This window comes from Schistocerca gregaria, chromosome X, assembly GCF_023897955.1.
Source record: "Schistocerca gregaria isolate iqSchGreg1 chromosome X, iqSchGreg1.2, whole genome shotgun sequence".
In the NCBI taxonomy this organism is placed as follows: Eukaryota; Metazoa; Arthropoda; class Insecta; order Orthoptera; family Acrididae; genus Schistocerca; species Schistocerca gregaria.
In genome coordinates, this window is record NC_064931.1 from 77,768,799 (window position 1) to 77,785,754 (window position 16,956).

The 16,956-nt window shown below is 40.2% G+C and overlaps 1 protein-coding gene across 1 annotated transcript in view; it reads right to left on the reverse strand.

The window, feature by feature from the left end:
• The window catches only part of LOC126298390 (Down syndrome cell adhesion molecule-like protein Dscam2), a 206,124-nt gene that overhangs the window by 61,060 nt on the left and 128,108 nt on the right, over positions 1 to 16,956 (reverse strand). The window contains exon 12 of the mRNA XM_049989697.1: positions 3,357 to 3,542. Within this exon, the coding sequence (XP_049845654.1) occupies positions 3,357 to 3,542 (186 nt within the window). The remainder of the gene's footprint in view (positions 1 to 3,356; positions 3,543 to 16,956) is intronic.

Genomic DNA, 16,956 nt, shown 5'->3' on the forward strand with positions numbered 1-16,956 from the left:
GACTGCGCCTTGTGGATGGCTCCCTGGAGGTGTCGCTCAGCAACAACAGTACTGGAGCAGCAGTACGAAATGCAGGAGTCATCTGCATACAGAGAAGCTGAGACGGAGGGCCCAACAGCTGATGCTAGATCGTTAATGGCCACTAAAAATATAGATACACTAAATACAGAGCCCTGCAGGACTCCATTCTCATGGATATGGATGGAACTATGGAAGTCACCAACTTGGACACAGGAGCGACAGGAAGTTTTGGATAAAAATCGGGAGTGGCTCTGGAGACCCCACTCATACAATATGGCAAGGATATGATGTTGCCAAGTCATGTTATATGCTTTACGTAAGTCAAAACAGACTGCAATCAGATGTTGCCATCTGGAGAACGCTGTTCGGATGGCAGACTCGATGGACACAAGATTATCAGTGGTAGAGGGACCCTGGTAGAAGCCGATCTGAGATGGAACTGGCAAGCCACGTGACTCCAGGACCCAACCCAACCGCCGACATACCATATGTTCCAGCAGCTTAGAAAGAATGTTGGTGAGGCTGATGGGCTGATAGCTATCCACATCAAGCGGGTTTTTAGCGGGTTTGAGCACCTGAATGATGGTGCTCTCCCACCATTGTGATGGAAAGATGGCATCGCACCAGATTAGGTTGAAGATGATGAATGAGAAGATGTCGCATTTAGTCACATGACAGATGTTTAATCATCTGGCTGTGGATGCAAGGGCACTGAGGAGCTGCCACTCTGTAAATGAGACATTATAGGATTCACTGCAGCATGTAGTGAAGGAGAGGACTTTTCCTTCCAGCAGCTGTTTGAGTGTGTGAAAGGCTGGGGGATAATTCTCCCACACTGAGGCTCAAGCAAAGTGCTCAGCAACATACAAGGTACCAAGGCAAATAAGATTCGCTGCCATCCTTATCCTGATGTTCCTCCCATGGTATGGCCAGGAAGGGGAACAATTTGGAGTCATACTTTTGTGCACTGAATTGAGCTCGTGATCACTTAGAGACTGCTGGTGTTTTACCACCAGCAATAGATGATGGACTGCCCTTCATCGTTTGTCATCCACCCTGATGCCACTCACTCGGATCAGGGGTCCTCCCCACAGGTGCCACCCAGCCGCAGCAAAGGCCACCTGGCAGGATGGCCATTGCTGGGAGTCCCGATGCCCCAGGGGAATAGGCACCTACCCCTTGGAATATGTGGGGAGTTAATGGCACAGGCATCAGTAGGGCGATCTCTGTGTGGTCAGGGGGCTACAACCAAAAAGGTTCATGGTGGCCCCACCACAACGGACTGGCTACCATGCTGGATATCAGGTGCAAAGATGTCCATGGTCATCTTCAATGCGGAAATCAATTCTGCATAGTGCATGATGGAAAAGACACCTAGGAAGGTGTCCTTGCCCAAGAGATGGAGAATGGGCAGGACTGCAATGTGATGACGAGAAAGTGGACTAAAGATCTCAATGCATGATGGGCATGATGCACCTTGTATGGTGCTTTTCCCCAATTGGCTTGCTCTTCAGGAAAATTTTGAAGAATGGAGATCAAACCCTTCAGGGGACCATCACATAAAGGCCAAAATGTGTGAACCTCCTTTTAATCACCTCAAATGACAGGCAGGAATACCTCAGACCTATTCTAACCCCCAGACCCACAGGGAGGGTGGTTCTGTAGTGCTTTGGAACTAGCTCTCTAGTGGCCACGATGAATCTGGTGCCTCTCAAAAAATGGGGGTTTTTGTGAACTAATTCAGTTCAGCACAGAATTGTGAGCTTCAAGTCTTTTATGCTAGGCCTCAGTTGTGAGCAGTTTCTGGTGCAGTTCCATTTCTTACACTGATTCTAGAGGATGAACTTTGCGCCACACTTGATGGACTAGTTTTGAAACTGCTAATCACAATTTCTATCTTGAAATCAGAAGCTGAGCGGTGCCTTTCAATGCTCAAGACAATTAAAACATTCCTATGAAACACCATGAAAGAAGAACAACTGATTGCATTAGGGATGGTATCCTGTGAAAAGTCACTCATCTGTAAAACTGAAGATTTCAATTTTAGAGTGACAGATTTATTTGCTAACATGGGTTTCCAATACCATTCTTGCTAATTATTTTGAAGCCATCTTCCCAAAGTCTTGGAGTTGCTGCTTTTGGTGAGGATAATGCTTTTAGTTTAAAATGCTGGTAATTTTATTAAATTTCATTTCCAAAATCCATACTATATGTCTGAATAATTTATACATGGTCTATTACATTTGTATTTGCACTGATGTTGTAGCAGACACTTTTCTGGCAGTCGGCCATGAACACAAAACAAACAAGGAGCGATGGATGTCAAGGGGAGAAGGGCGAAGTGGGGTCACAAGCCACATCTCCCTCTCACATTGTTGGCAGCCTACATCCATGTTCTGTGCTCCTGGGAAGGCAGAACGAAAGTAATAATGGACATATTGATCACTGATTCTGTCTTGTGTTGTGAGAGTCATATTCAAACTCTCTGACAGAGCAAGATTGCTCTCTGCACTCATTTCAAAATAAGAAATGGGAACAACCAGCATTCACAACTCATAGCAAAGTGGAGCATATAAATCATTCGGTAATGGCTAAAGCACAATAATTAGCTGAGGTTGGCAGTGTCATTAATGTGGTGGTTGAGGCCCAATCTCCAGTGGTATCCATAAGCAACCATACATCAAAACACCTCCTACTTATGACTGCCACATAAAAGTGACCGCACATACTCTGTGAGCAGTAAAAAAGTGTGCTGTGCACACTCATCCATTTGTGTGTGCTAGAGAGATTTTCGGCGTTAGTGTTACTATTTATATCTCATGCAGACATGCAAAAAAGATGGCTAAAGCAGCCCCCCCACCCTTCCTTCTCTCTCTCTCTCTCTCTCTCTCTCTCTCTCTCTCTCTCTCTCTCTCTCTCTCTCTCTCTATCTCTATCTCTCTCTGTTATACAAAGCTTTGCTATCATGTTCTCCATGAACATATCAAAATCTTACTGTTCATAACAAGGACGCTATTGTAATAAATGTTTATTTCTGTTTCCCTATACATTTTGTTTGATACAATATCTTATGAAATATATGAATCACTACCAAAATTCTGTAATATTTTCAATGCTACCAGACTATTATTATTATTATTATTATTATTATTATTATTTGCACTGTCAGCGGAATGCCTCAGCAGCAGCCACTGCTTTTAGTATCATACTCAAGGATAAAAACACAAGGGAAGTATTGTCAATGTACTTATATATTCCACTACTTAGAAAATGAGAAATGTTTCAAATGATGACTTTACAAGAATAAACATAAATAACACAACATGACAGTTTACCTGAGCCTTGAGTGCGTGTCATGATTGTGGGTGTAGGTGAACTTTGCCCCAGTTGGTTGAATGTCTGCAGATACAAATAATATCTGGTTCCACATTGGAGATTACTCAATAAATAACTCAGATCATCTGCTGTTAATACTATTTTTTCCCATTCTCCAAATTCCCTTTTGAAATGCAAAGAAAACCCTACAGAGAAAAAATTCACATACATTTGGTAATGGTACTTTTAGGCATGTAGGTCAATACATTTTTAAGACTGTCTCTACACATTTTTAAATATATATATAGTATTTCAAAATGTTAAGAGCATTCATGAAAGAAAAATATAAGGAGCAATCAGATGAAATGAATCAAATGAAAAAAAGTAATTAAACTGTTTATTATTTCAGAAATAATTGGCATAAGTAATTAATATATTTAATCCACTGTAGGACATATTCTTGTAGCTCTCAAAAGCTTTTGATAGAGTAAATCAAGACATGCTCTTATCAAAAATAGAGGTGGTGGTGTCACTGGAGAACTCACTCAATTACCGGAAACATTTTTGAAAGGTAGACAATAGTGTACAGAAATTATATACGATAATGGTTAAATATTGGAAGGGAGATAGTCAAGAATATGAGATATACATTATGGTGTTCCTCAGGGCTCTATTGTAGGTCCATTCCTACTTATGTCTTATGCAAAAGATTTCTCTAGGTAACAAGCACTTGATCAGTATGTATGCTGATGACACACCTGGTGGCTGTTGTGCAACCAGTGAGCTTAGCCCAATAGAAGAGGTTCAAAAATTCACTGAAAGAGCCGGAGTCCACTTTGAAAGAGATTACTTAAAAGTAGACACAGAAAAAATAAACATTATTTACTTTAAAACGAGTGGTCCAAATAGGTAAAATATGTTGATTGATGAAGTTCAGTCAAAAATCTGTTTGGAATGCAAATTTTTGGGTTTATACATAGATGACCAATTTTCACAAAAGCAGCAGGTTGACCAGTCTGAAAAAAATCCAGTCTATAGGTGTTTATGAGACTATTACCATACCTTAACTCTGAAAACATAACCACTGGATATTTTGGAATAGTATACCCTTTCTTGTCTTATGGAATAGTACTATGGGGTAGCACTTGCCACACCGATATGAAAAGGGTTTTCATATTGCAGAAGAGGGCCTTCAAGATCATAACAAAAGTAGGCTTTTGCATGATTTTTCCTGCTTTTATTCAGTAGTTTCAATATTCGAACAGCTTATGCCATGTAACTGATGAGGAAACACTGAATAGCGAAAAAATAAATTGGTTTCACAACTTGACTACAGGAAGGAATCAGTTGATAGGAGAAATTCTGAGACATCAAGGATCACTGATTTAGTACTGGAGGGAAATTTACGTGGAAAGAAGGGAGGAGGGGGACAGGCTTCAAATCATAGAGGGAGACCAATAGATGAATACAATAAACAGATTTAGAAGACTTTTAAGTTACAGTATTTATTTGGAGATGATGAAGCTAGCACAGGATAGAGTAAGTAGCATGAAGAGCTGCATCACACCAGTCTTTGGATTAAAGACCACAACAACAACAATGTCATGTATATGCTGGACACCATTACACTAGTGAAAGATGATACTATGGTCACCAAGAGGAAAATGAAATTCACTACCATGAATATGAAATTCACTACCATGATACAAGGCACAAGAAATACTTTCACATGGTTAAAAGAAGATTAACTTTCACAGCATTGAAGGAGTTGTCTTTCATAATTCATTACCAAATGAAGCTAATATGTTGACAGGGATACTTTCATAAAGTGACTATAGCAGAGGCTTAACAAAAATTGCCCATGTGATTTGGATTTAACATGAATAATAATATAAGAAACAATACTCTATTAGAAACAAGTTTAGTAACTGTAGAATATTGTAAAATATTTGTAATTTGCAATTGCAAGAAGTTTATACATTTTTAACAATGTCATGCATTTAAAATTATGTGTTACCAGCAGATAACAAATAAATAAAAGATGGTAAATGCCTTCATGGAAAAATTTTTGCACTTGCCAAGGAACCTTGACTGTACATAGGCATCCACCTCTTCACTCAAAGCAAATGTCTTTTTTCAGGGCTCAAAAATATGGGTATCACATGGGAGAGATTGGAACAGTATGAAGGATGTGCAAGGGCTTCCTAGAGGAAGTGACGCAGTGTAGTTGAAACAACAAGAATGCCAGTTTCAAGAAAGTCATGATGACCTTTTTCTTTGACTGCAAGGGCCCACTGCTTGTTGAGTTTCTGAAACATAGTGCACATTTAATACACAGCAGTACATGGACACTTTGCAAACCTTAAAGCACGCCATCTAGTTCAAATGCCCAGGACATTGATGGACAGAATCATTCTGTTGTGGGATGGTGCCTGCCCATCTGTTGCTAAGATTGTTTTCACTATGCTGTGAAATTTCACTGGGAAGCAGTTACACATCCTCCACACTGTCCCAATCGCTTCCAATGTGATTTCCATATTTCTGGAGGCATGAAGAAAGACATTCGTGGTTGTCAATTTGCTTCAGACAAAAAGGTGCACATCTGGGTACAGTCTTGTTTATGTCAGCAACTACAAACATTTTTCCATGAAGGCACTGATAATTTGTCTCACAGTGGCATAAATGCATTAACAGTTATGATGATTACTTTTGAAATGATAGACTGTTTACATACTTATTTCCATCTTTCTCAGTTTCATTTGACTGCCTCTTACATGTAAAACACTTCAACATTAGATACAAATACAGAATATTTATAAGATTTAGACGCTGCATGTCAGTATATTACCAGATTTAAAGAGCAGATACTTTTTTTTCATTACCTTTATTGTATAATTTGTCATCTCAGCTATGCTCCAGTTTAGCCAAACCATCAGTTATAGCTATGCATGGGAAACTAATACAATAATTATCACAGCAGAAATGAGTAACTGCATAGACCCCACTGTTATCTAGTAATGATGTCTGATCTTTGCTGTTTTATAGTTTATCAAGCATAGGTATATTGATTGAACTTGGGTATGGCTGCAGATTCTCCTCATCTAAATTTCATCTAATTTTTTTATCACCAAATATCCATCTTCTGGCAGACATTGGGACAATATATGTTATATTTATGATCAATAATGATAAATGATATATTTGCTGTATCTAAGGACTTGAATATGGTGGAGTGTACCATCAAAACACATCAAAAATAACTAAAAACTAATACACATAGCTGATACTGTTATTATTATTGCACAAAATTTCCTTATTTCTTCAAGCTTCTCTTGCTGCTCCATTGTATTAATCCACTTTCTTACAATTTTCAATTTTTCATATATTTCAAATTTCTGAGCAGTCTGCTCTTTTGCCATATGAAGAGTGGAAGTGTCACACGTTCCAGAGCTATTTTTTCATAAAATGTGTTTTCAGTAATGTTGTGTTCTTGGTTCTCTGTTGCATGTTCCTAGACTTATTCCAAGTGTCAACTCAATGAGAGAACACGTAAAATATTTGTTACTAGATGGTGCATGGTCTTTTTGCCAAACTGTGCTTATGTTTGGACTTCTAAGCATCATGTATCAAGTTCTTATCCATTTAGTTGATGCGCAGTTTGTGTGCTAATCAGAGTACATGTAATCTTTTTTTTGTATCAATAAAACATATTTGTAGTGGAAAGAGAGAATGTGATTTTCAGAAACAGTAAAAAAAGTGGAGAAGTGAAGAGACAAAGTAATTTCTTCCTCAATAGTACGGACAGTTCTACATAAAAACTTTGCAACATTTGATCCTGGGACTGGAGATGTGTAAGAAGTAAAAGACAATACTGCAAGATTTTTCTTTTTGAATTTAATTTTGTTTTTCTCTTGTAAAAAAATTAACAGATATGGTAATGCTTTTACTGACTACAGTTCTACTAGTTAAGACATAACTGCTATATTCCCGTACTTGTATTACCACAAATAAAATGTAGTGCCTTAGTGTTAATGGCACTTGGAATAAAAAGTTTCTTATTGGCACTTAGAACCAGACAGTTCCATGGTATGGCATCTAGATTGCTCTTAATACATTATTTGTTTTCTAATTTGCCTCTTTACTTTTTGCAGTGATGAGGTGAGCACCATAATTCTGTGGTATCAGAATATCATCTCAATTTTTTGGAAACAAATAAGCTATTTAGGAAAAGGGATGGACTGTTTTCTCACTATCTTCACCAATGTGCCATTTGGCCCGTGGAACATTTCACATTTGCAGTCTTCATGTGTGTATCTATTGTGCAGTAATGCGGAACTCTGTTTCCTTAGGCTACTCTACATAAATAAACACACACTGTAAACAGCCCAGGTGGAATAACAGTATAGGGCACTGATATTTGTAGATATAATGAAATGTTTTAGTACAATAGAAAATTTGACATGGAGGGAATGAATGGGTGCTATTATACAAATTAATGTAACACAGTTCTGGTAAAGATCAATCTTTTCTGGATTTTTTCTTTGCAGGGAAACACTGTTCAAAGCTGTTCTCATAGATAAATGTTAATCACTTTCACAGTCAAACTACACTAGTCTACTGAATGCTCATTTTTGTGCATAATCACAATGTTCTCAATTCAGTGAATGTGTCACAGGAGATGTATACAAATACCAGTTTATAATATGGACCAATCAGCTTAATGTTTGCACTGAATATGTTGTCTGCACTATTACACAGCACACAAGTTCGCACACTACCAAGAATTGTCTTTTACCACATAATTCACCTTCTGCCTTTGCACAGCAACTGCCACCACTAGTGCACTAGAGAACCAAATTCAATGCTTACATTGGACTATCAGTATATATGATATGCAGCTTACAACATCTCTATCTTTAATTTACCAAACCACCAGTATTTTATAAGGATAGAATCAAAGTAAGGTGACAAAAGCCATGGTATAGTGATATGCACATACAGTGTGAATAAAAAGGACTTCACAAATTTATTTATTTATTCACACATCAAGTTCTGTAGGACCAAATTGAAGAGCAAATCTCCAAGGTTATGAAATGTGTCAGTACATCAAATTACAACATAAACGTACTAACAGATAAAAATAAAATTTTTATTAAGCCAAAAAGAGTCAATCCATAAGTTTAAATAATCACAATCAACAATATAACATCATCTTAATTTTTCAAGGAACTCCTTGACAGAATAGAAGGAGTGACTCGTGAGAAAACTCTCCAGTTTTGATTTGAAAGTGCATGGGTTACTGCAAATATTTTTGAATTCTTGTGGTAGCTTATTGAAAATGGATACAGCAAGATACTGCACACCTTTCTGCACAATAGTTAAGGAAGTCCGATCAAAATGCAGGTTGGATTTGTGCCAAGTATTAACTGAGTGGAAGCTGCTTATTGTTTGGAATAAGCTAATATTGTTAACAAGAAATAACAATAAACAATATATGTATTTAGGGGCCAGTGTCAAAATAACCAGAGTAGTGAACAGGGTTCGACAAGAAGTTCACAAATTTACACCACTTATTGCCTGAACCACCCATTTATGAGCCAAAAGTATCCTTTTAGAATGGGAAGAGTTACCCCAAACTATAATTTGATATGACATAAGCAATTGAAAATAAGCAAAGTATACTAATTTTTGGCTTGAACAATCACTTACTTCAGATACCATTCGAATAGTAAAAATGGCAACATTAAGTCTTTGAACAAGATCCTGAACATGGATTTTCCATGACAGTTTACTGTCTATCTGAACACCTAGAAATTTGAACTCTTCAGTTTCACTAATCATAAACCCATTCTGTGAAATTCAAACATCAGGTTTTGTTGAACTGTGTGTTAGAAACTGTAAAAAATGAGTCTTACTCTGATTTAGCATTAGTTTATTTTCTACAAGCCATGAACTTATGTCATTAACTGCACTATATTACACTGAGCTAATGCTGCACACAACATCCTTTACTACCAATCTAGTCTCATCAGCAAACATAAATATTTTAGAGTTACCTGTAACACTAGATGGCATATCATTTATATAAATAAGGAACAGGAATGGCCCCAACACTAATCCCTGGGGCACCTCCCCCCCCCCCCCCTCCTCACCACCCATTTGACCATACCCCACTCAGACCCCACATCACAGCCATTCTCAACACTATAAATAATGACCTTTTGCTGTCTGTTGTTAAAGTAAGAAAATGCACCAATTGTGAGCTACTCCCCGCATTCCATAATGGTCCAACTTCTGGAGCAATATTTTGTGATTGACACAATCAAAAAATATGCCTAGCATTTGAAACTCCAGTTGTTAAATGACTTCTAAAGCCGAACTGCGCATTTGATAGTAAATATTGTGATATAAAATGATCAATTAACCTGACATACACAGCCTTTTCTATAACTTTAACAAACACTGATGGCATAGAAATAGGTCTAAAATTGTCTACATTATCACTTTTTCCCTTTTTGTAAAGCAGTTTTACTGCTGAGTACTTTAATCTTTCAGGAAACTGACAATTCCTAAAAGAAAAATTACAAATGTGGCTAAGTACAGGGCTAACATGTGCACCACAGTACTTTACCATTCTGCTTGGCACTCCATCATATCCATGAAAAACCTGTCTTCAGTGACTTAATTATTGGCTCAATCTCCCCGTTATCTGTATCACAGAGGAGGATTTGATACATCAATCTCGGAAAGGCATCTGCCAAGAGAGTTATATGATCCCCTGTAGAAACTAAATTTTTGTTTAATTCACCAGCTATGCTCAGAAAATGATTGTTAACTACTGTACATATATCTGATTTATCAGTAACAGAATTATTTTTGCTATGCACTGACTTTATATTGTCGTGCTTGTGCTACTGGCCAGACACTTCCTTCACCACTGACCATGTGGTTTTAATTTTATCCTATGAATTAACTATTATATTTGTGTACCACATACTCTTTGCCTCCCTAATAACATTTTAAGCACCTCAAAATACTGTTTGTAATGTGCTACAATAGCTTGATTGTGACTACTTCTAACATTCTGACATAATTCCTTCTTTGTTCTACATGATATCCTTACCCACTAGTCAGCCACCCAGGCTGCATTTCACTGCTAGTATCTTATTTAGAACATTCTAATGGAAAGCATCTCTCAAACAGCATGATACATGTGTTAAGGAAAGCATTGTATTTGACACCTATGTTATCGGCACTATAAACATCCTGCCACTCTTGTTCCTTGACAAGTTTTAAAAACTCTCTGTTGCCAATGGATTAGCTTTCCTACATAGTTTGTTATTATATGTGGCATTTGTTTGAGTACAAATGCCTTTTAGTGTTAAAATTTGTGCATCATGGTCTGAAAGGCCATTCACTGTTTTACTAACTGAATGCCAATCTAGTAATGAAGAATGAATAAAAATACTGTTTATGTATGTAACTAATTTCTGGTACTTCCTATAAAGTGAATCAAGAACCCTATCTAGCCTGAGCAGAAATGCTCTTAAGTCAGAGTTAGGGGACCTATAAATAACAACAATTAGAAGTTTAGGTTCACTAAATTCAAATGCCAACATTCAAATATCTGTTCAGTGCAGTGCCATGATATGTCTATGGACTCAAACAGAATACTGTTTTTTACATACATGACCATTCCACCACTCCATAAGGAACTCCTTGAAAAATAGACAACTAATCGGTATTCTGGTAAAGAAAGCCTCTGAATTGTCAAATTATTTAAGTGGTGCTCCAATATACCAATAATTTCAGAGTCAACATCTATAAGCAGTTCACTAACTTTATCTCTAATACCTCTTATATTTTGATGAAATATGATATTACCTTCTCTACTTGAAAACATGATGTCCTCTGAAGGTAATTCCTTAGTTAGAGGGACTGCCTTTAAGCAGGAAAACCTGTCAACTGACTCCAATCTAAAAAAGGTGCAGCTCTAACATCAAATACTACAGGAATTTTTCCGTGAGTGATCCCACCACCATGCACAACATTTTCACCTATAAGCTTTGCCATCCTCCCTTTCCTATACCTACTGAGGTGCAGGCCATGCCAAGTGAAATCTGATCTACTAATAGACTCAACTGGCACCACTGCAATGTGACCCATGTCCTCTACCATCAGTGCCTTCTCCAGCCCCATGTTAACACACCTAACAGTCACATTAAGATGAGGCCGATCATGATGCTGAAATAATTGCATGAAATGCACATTAGTGTCACCAGTTTGGGTAACTATCATTACCAGGTCACCACCTGCATCATATTCCTCATCCGTATCAAGACTATTCCCTGATTCACAGACTATAACTACCTGATCCTCCTCCATAAAATTCCTACATAACTCCCCTATGCTCTCAGTCACCTGAGCCAACCCTGCACTAGGCTTCACAATGCTGGCGACATGGTACTCACTCCCCACCACTTCCTGCAACTGCTGGTCCACACCTCTACCATGTGAACTACCTAGCAGCAGAACCTTTTTTTTCTGTTACACTTTGAAATGACTTAGGCCTAACTATTGAGGACTGCTGCATGTTTCCAACACCTACATGTGTCATTGAGATAACTTACAGAATTGGTAGATGTCTCACTTTGGAGGAAAAAATCTCAAATTTCACATAAAAATGTCAAATGTCATTTTGGTCTGGTGTGACTACACCACTCATGATGTACCAAACATCCCACCAGTAATCAATTTCTTACCACACCCATTGCAGCAAATAGGGTTAACTTGTGCAACAGCACTGTAGATTTGATTGTTTAGGTTAGCTAAATTATTAGGTTTTGGAGGTACATACACACAGTCTTCAACGAATCCCCCTAGAAAGAAATCCAGAGATGTGAAGTGGCTGTGACTGAGGTGGCCATGCAATTGGCCCTTCGCATCTCTGACCCTACATGTCACAGTGAACAACCCATCTCAATAAAGTTCTTGTGCCAAGAAAAAATTATACGCCTGCCTGGAGATTATTTAGCATATTCCGTGCAAAATTTACACTGAAAAGTTGTTGAAGAGTTCATTTTATGAAATCAAAACACAGAGCAAGCATGCTCTGCTCCAGTGAAAGCAACCTTTTAATTGTGCACTAAGCTGGCACTCCTGGTTGCACAATGTGGTACTGATGCACCATGCGAATCAAACTTGAAGTTGTTTGCTGAAGAATGGCAGATCTACCAATACTGTAAGCTACCTCAATAAATTTCTATATCATTTCAAAGTTGTAAAATCCTCTTTGACTAGTATTGCACACATGAAGTGTAAAAGGCCATTACATTGAAAAAGCTGTCATTCGTACTCAGGTGATTTATGTGAACAGGTATCTGACATGATTATGGCAGCATGACAGAAATTAACAGACTTTGAACGTGAAGTGGTAGTTGGTGTTAGATACATGGGACATTCTATTTTCAAAATAATTAGGAAATTCAGTTTTCCATGATCCATATTGTCAAGAGTGTGCTGTGGTAACCAAAGTTCAGGCATTACCTCTCACCACAGACAACGTAGGGGCCAATGTGTTTATGTAAAGATGTCTGTGCTAACAGACAAGCAAACCTGCATGAAATAAGCACAGAAATTGATTAGAGAAGTATGATGAATGTATCTTCTACCACAGTGCAGTGAAATTTGGTGTTAAGAGACTATGACAGCAGACAACTGATGCGAATACCTTTGCTAACAGCATGACATCCCTGCAGTTCCTATCTTGAGATCGTCTCCATATTGGTTGTACTCCAGATGACTGGAAAACTGTGGCCTGGTCAGATGAGTCCCAATTTCAGCACTTTCAATTGGTAAGAGCTGATGGTAGGGTTCAAGTGGGGTGAAGCCATGGACCCAAACTGTCAACAAGGCACGGTGCAAGCTGGTGGTGTCTTCATAGTGGTGTGGGCTATATTTACATGGAATGGACTGGATTCCCTGGTCCAACTGAACTGATCATTGACTGGAAGTGGTTATGTTCAGTTACTTGGAGAACATCTCCAGCCATTCATGGACTTCATGATCCCAAACAATAACAAAATTTTTTTGGGTGACAATGTGCTATGTCACTGGGTCACGATTGTTCATGTTTGGTTTGAAAAACATTTTGGACAGTTCATGCACATTTTTTGGTCACCTAGACTGCCCAACATGAATCCCACTGAACATTTATGGGATATAATCAAGATTAAGTTGCTTTCCATTAGGATTGTGGAATGCACTCAATGAATGTGATACGACTTTCAAAATGATGGAACACAGCAGTCAGTTGTCCTTTCCTTTCAGGTTTTATTAAAGGAAATCTAGATTTTAGCTAGTGACTAGCCATTATCAATGCTCTGTTTCATAGTTCCAATATGTCTCCTAGTACATCAGTCCCCTGTTGTTTGGCCTTCTGTCACAGTTCATTCAAGACTGAATGAACTGTGACAGAACCCTGAAAACAGGGGACTGATGTCCTAGAACATGTGTTGAAAATATGAAATAGTGCAATGCTAATGCCTAGGCACTAGCCAGAATCTAGATTTTCTTTAATAAGGCCTGGAAGGTTGGTTGGTTGGTTTGTGGGATTGAAGGGACAAGACTACTAGGGCTATCGGTCCCTTTTTTCACGAACTTTAAACACCGACAAAGAATGGAGATGAGAAGAGATGACACAGGACAAGAAAGACACAGACAGAAACCAGACAAAAGGAATTAAAATCACACAGAGTGTGACAGTGGTTGGCTGACCATAGAAACAAAAAAGGTAAAGCCAACTACCAAGAAATGCACTACAAGCCCCAGTCGAAAATCGTAGTCCAAAGGTCAGACTCAACACAAAAAAGACAAACACTAAAATGAAGTGATAAAAACTCCCTGCATGAATAAAACTCAAAACTAAGTCTACCATTGCAACATCATCTGATAAAAGTTCGGGAAGCGCATCAGGGAGCGCAAATATCTGCCTGAGTGGAGTTAAAAGCAGGCAGTCCAACAAGATGTGGACCACCGTCAAAGCTGACCCGCAGTGACAAAAAGGTGGGTCCTCACAGCAGCCAGCAAAGGGCAACTGAGTCCTTGCGAGAGACCCGCAAGGAGCATCGCCACGCACCGGTAGTCTCCTTGGTGGCCTGAAGTTTGTTGGGTGAAGGCAGGGTGCAACATTCTTCACCCCAGGTGCCAAGTACCTTCTGCTGTAAAAATGACCTGAGGTCAATCTCCAAAAGGAGAATCTCCAAGGCTGGTGCAGCGACAGCCTGTTTGGCCAGCATGTCAACATGTTCATTTCCTGGGATGCCGACATGACCTAGGGTCCACACAAAGTCCACAAAGTGGCCGCAAGAGTATAAATGGTCTCCTGGATAGCCATCACCAGATGAGAGTGAGGAAAAGACTGATTGATAGCTCATAAACCGCTCAGGGAGTCACTACAGATAACGAAGGACTCAGCTAAGCAGGAGCAGATATGCTCTAGGGTGCGAGAGATAGTAACCAGCTCTGCAGTGAAAACACTGCAGCCAGCCGGCAATGAGCATTGTTCATAATGATCCCCCAGAGTAAGAGAATAACCGATGCGACCAGCAACGATTGCACCATTGGTATAGAGCACGTCAGATCCTTGAAACGCGACAAGTATTGAAAGAAGGAGATAGCAGAGGGCCTCAGGAGGGACTGAGTCCTTCAGGCCCTGTGCCAGATCGAACCAAAGGCATGGGCGGGCACACACCACGGGGGTTGACATAGAGGAGCCCACAAAAGAGGCAGAAGAGGGAAAACCTCAAGCCCAGAGAGAAGTACCCTGATGCAAACCGCGATCGTACACCCTGGCCGGGGCCGCCATCCGGAAGATGGACGACCGAGTTGGGGAACAGCAGACGCTAATTGGGATGCCCAGGCAAGCTGCAAACTTGTGCAGCATGAGTGGCAAGCATTTGATGGCCCCGGATCTGCAATGGAGGGACACCAGCCTCCACAAGGGTGCTGCTGACAGGGCTTCTGCAGAAAGCTCGAGTGGAGAGTTGAATCCTGCCGTGAAAGAGCAACTGCAACACAGAAGGTGATGCCGAACTGTAAGCCAGGCTACCACAATCAAGACATGACTGAATTAACACCTGGTACAGCCATAGACGGGTAGACTGAGTGACACCCCAGCTGGTGTGACTCAAGCAACATAGAGCGTTAAGATGCCGCCAGCATATTTGTTTAAGCTGCCGAATATGAAGGAGCCAAATCAACCAGGCATCGAAATGCAAACCCAAAAACTGAAGCATCTCCTCCACAGCAAGAGGTATGCCATCAAGATAAAGACATGACTCAGGGTGAACAGTGCGACGCTGGCAAACATGCATGACACAAGTCTTGGCAACCAAAAATTGGAAGCTGCACGATACGGCCCAAAACTGGGATAGCACCCTGTAGCTACCATTCAGCAACTGAAATGCCAATGGAGCCATAGTACAGGCAAAAGTCATCAGCATACAAAGAAGGTGATACAGATGTTCCCACAGCTGCAGCGAGCCCATTGATAGCATCTAAAAAGAGGCAGGCACTCAAGACAGAGCCTAACGGGACCACATTCTCCAGGACTTGGGAGGAACTATTGGAGGCCGCAACTTGCATGCAGAAGGAACGAAGTGACAGAAAATTTTGTATGAAAATAGGGAGCGGACCGTGAAGACTCCCAACCATGAAGCGTGGAGAGGATGTGATGTCACCATGTCATATTGTACATCTTCCACATGTCAAAAAGACGGCAACCAGATGCTGATGGTGGGCAAAGGCCATACGGATGGCAGACTCCAGGCACACCAGATTATTGACAGCAGAGCAGCTCTTACAGAACCCACCCAGAGACGGAGCCAGAAGGCCCCGAGACTCAAGTATCCAACTCAACCTCCGGCTCACCATGTGTTTGAGCAACTTGCAAAGAATGTGGTTGAGGCTAATGGGGTGGTAGCTGTCTACCTCCAGGAGGTTCTTGCCGTGTTTCAACATAGGGACTATGATGCTTTCCCACCACTCTGATGGGAACTCACCCTCAACACAGATTTGGTTGAAAAGGTCTAGGAGGCATCGCTGGCAGTCCACCAAAAGGTGTTTGAGCATCTGACAGTGGATGTGATCTGGCCCGGGAGCCATATCAGGGCAAGCAGCTAGGGCACTTTGGAATTCCCACTCACTAAATGGAGCATTGTACGATTCAGGGTGGCGCATGTTAAAATGAAAAACTCCGACGTTTCAACCACTCTTTCAGGGAGCAGAAAGCCAGCGGGTAATTTGCAGAAGCAGAACTCTGAGTAAAATACTCTGTTAAGTGGTTTGAAATTGTGTCAGAGTCAGTACAGGTCGCTCCTTTCAGTGAAAGCGCAGGTACACTGATGGGGTCCAATAGCAATAGAGACGCTTAATCTTTGCCCAAACCTGCAATGGAGAGGTACAGAGGCCAAAGGTGGAGACGCACCATTCCCAGCACTCCTGCTTGCATTGGCGAATGAAGCGTCAGACTCACACACGGAGCCGTTTAAAGGCGATGAGTTGTTCCAATGAGGGATGCTGCTTGTGACGCTGGAGGGCCCGCCTGCGATCTTTAATCGC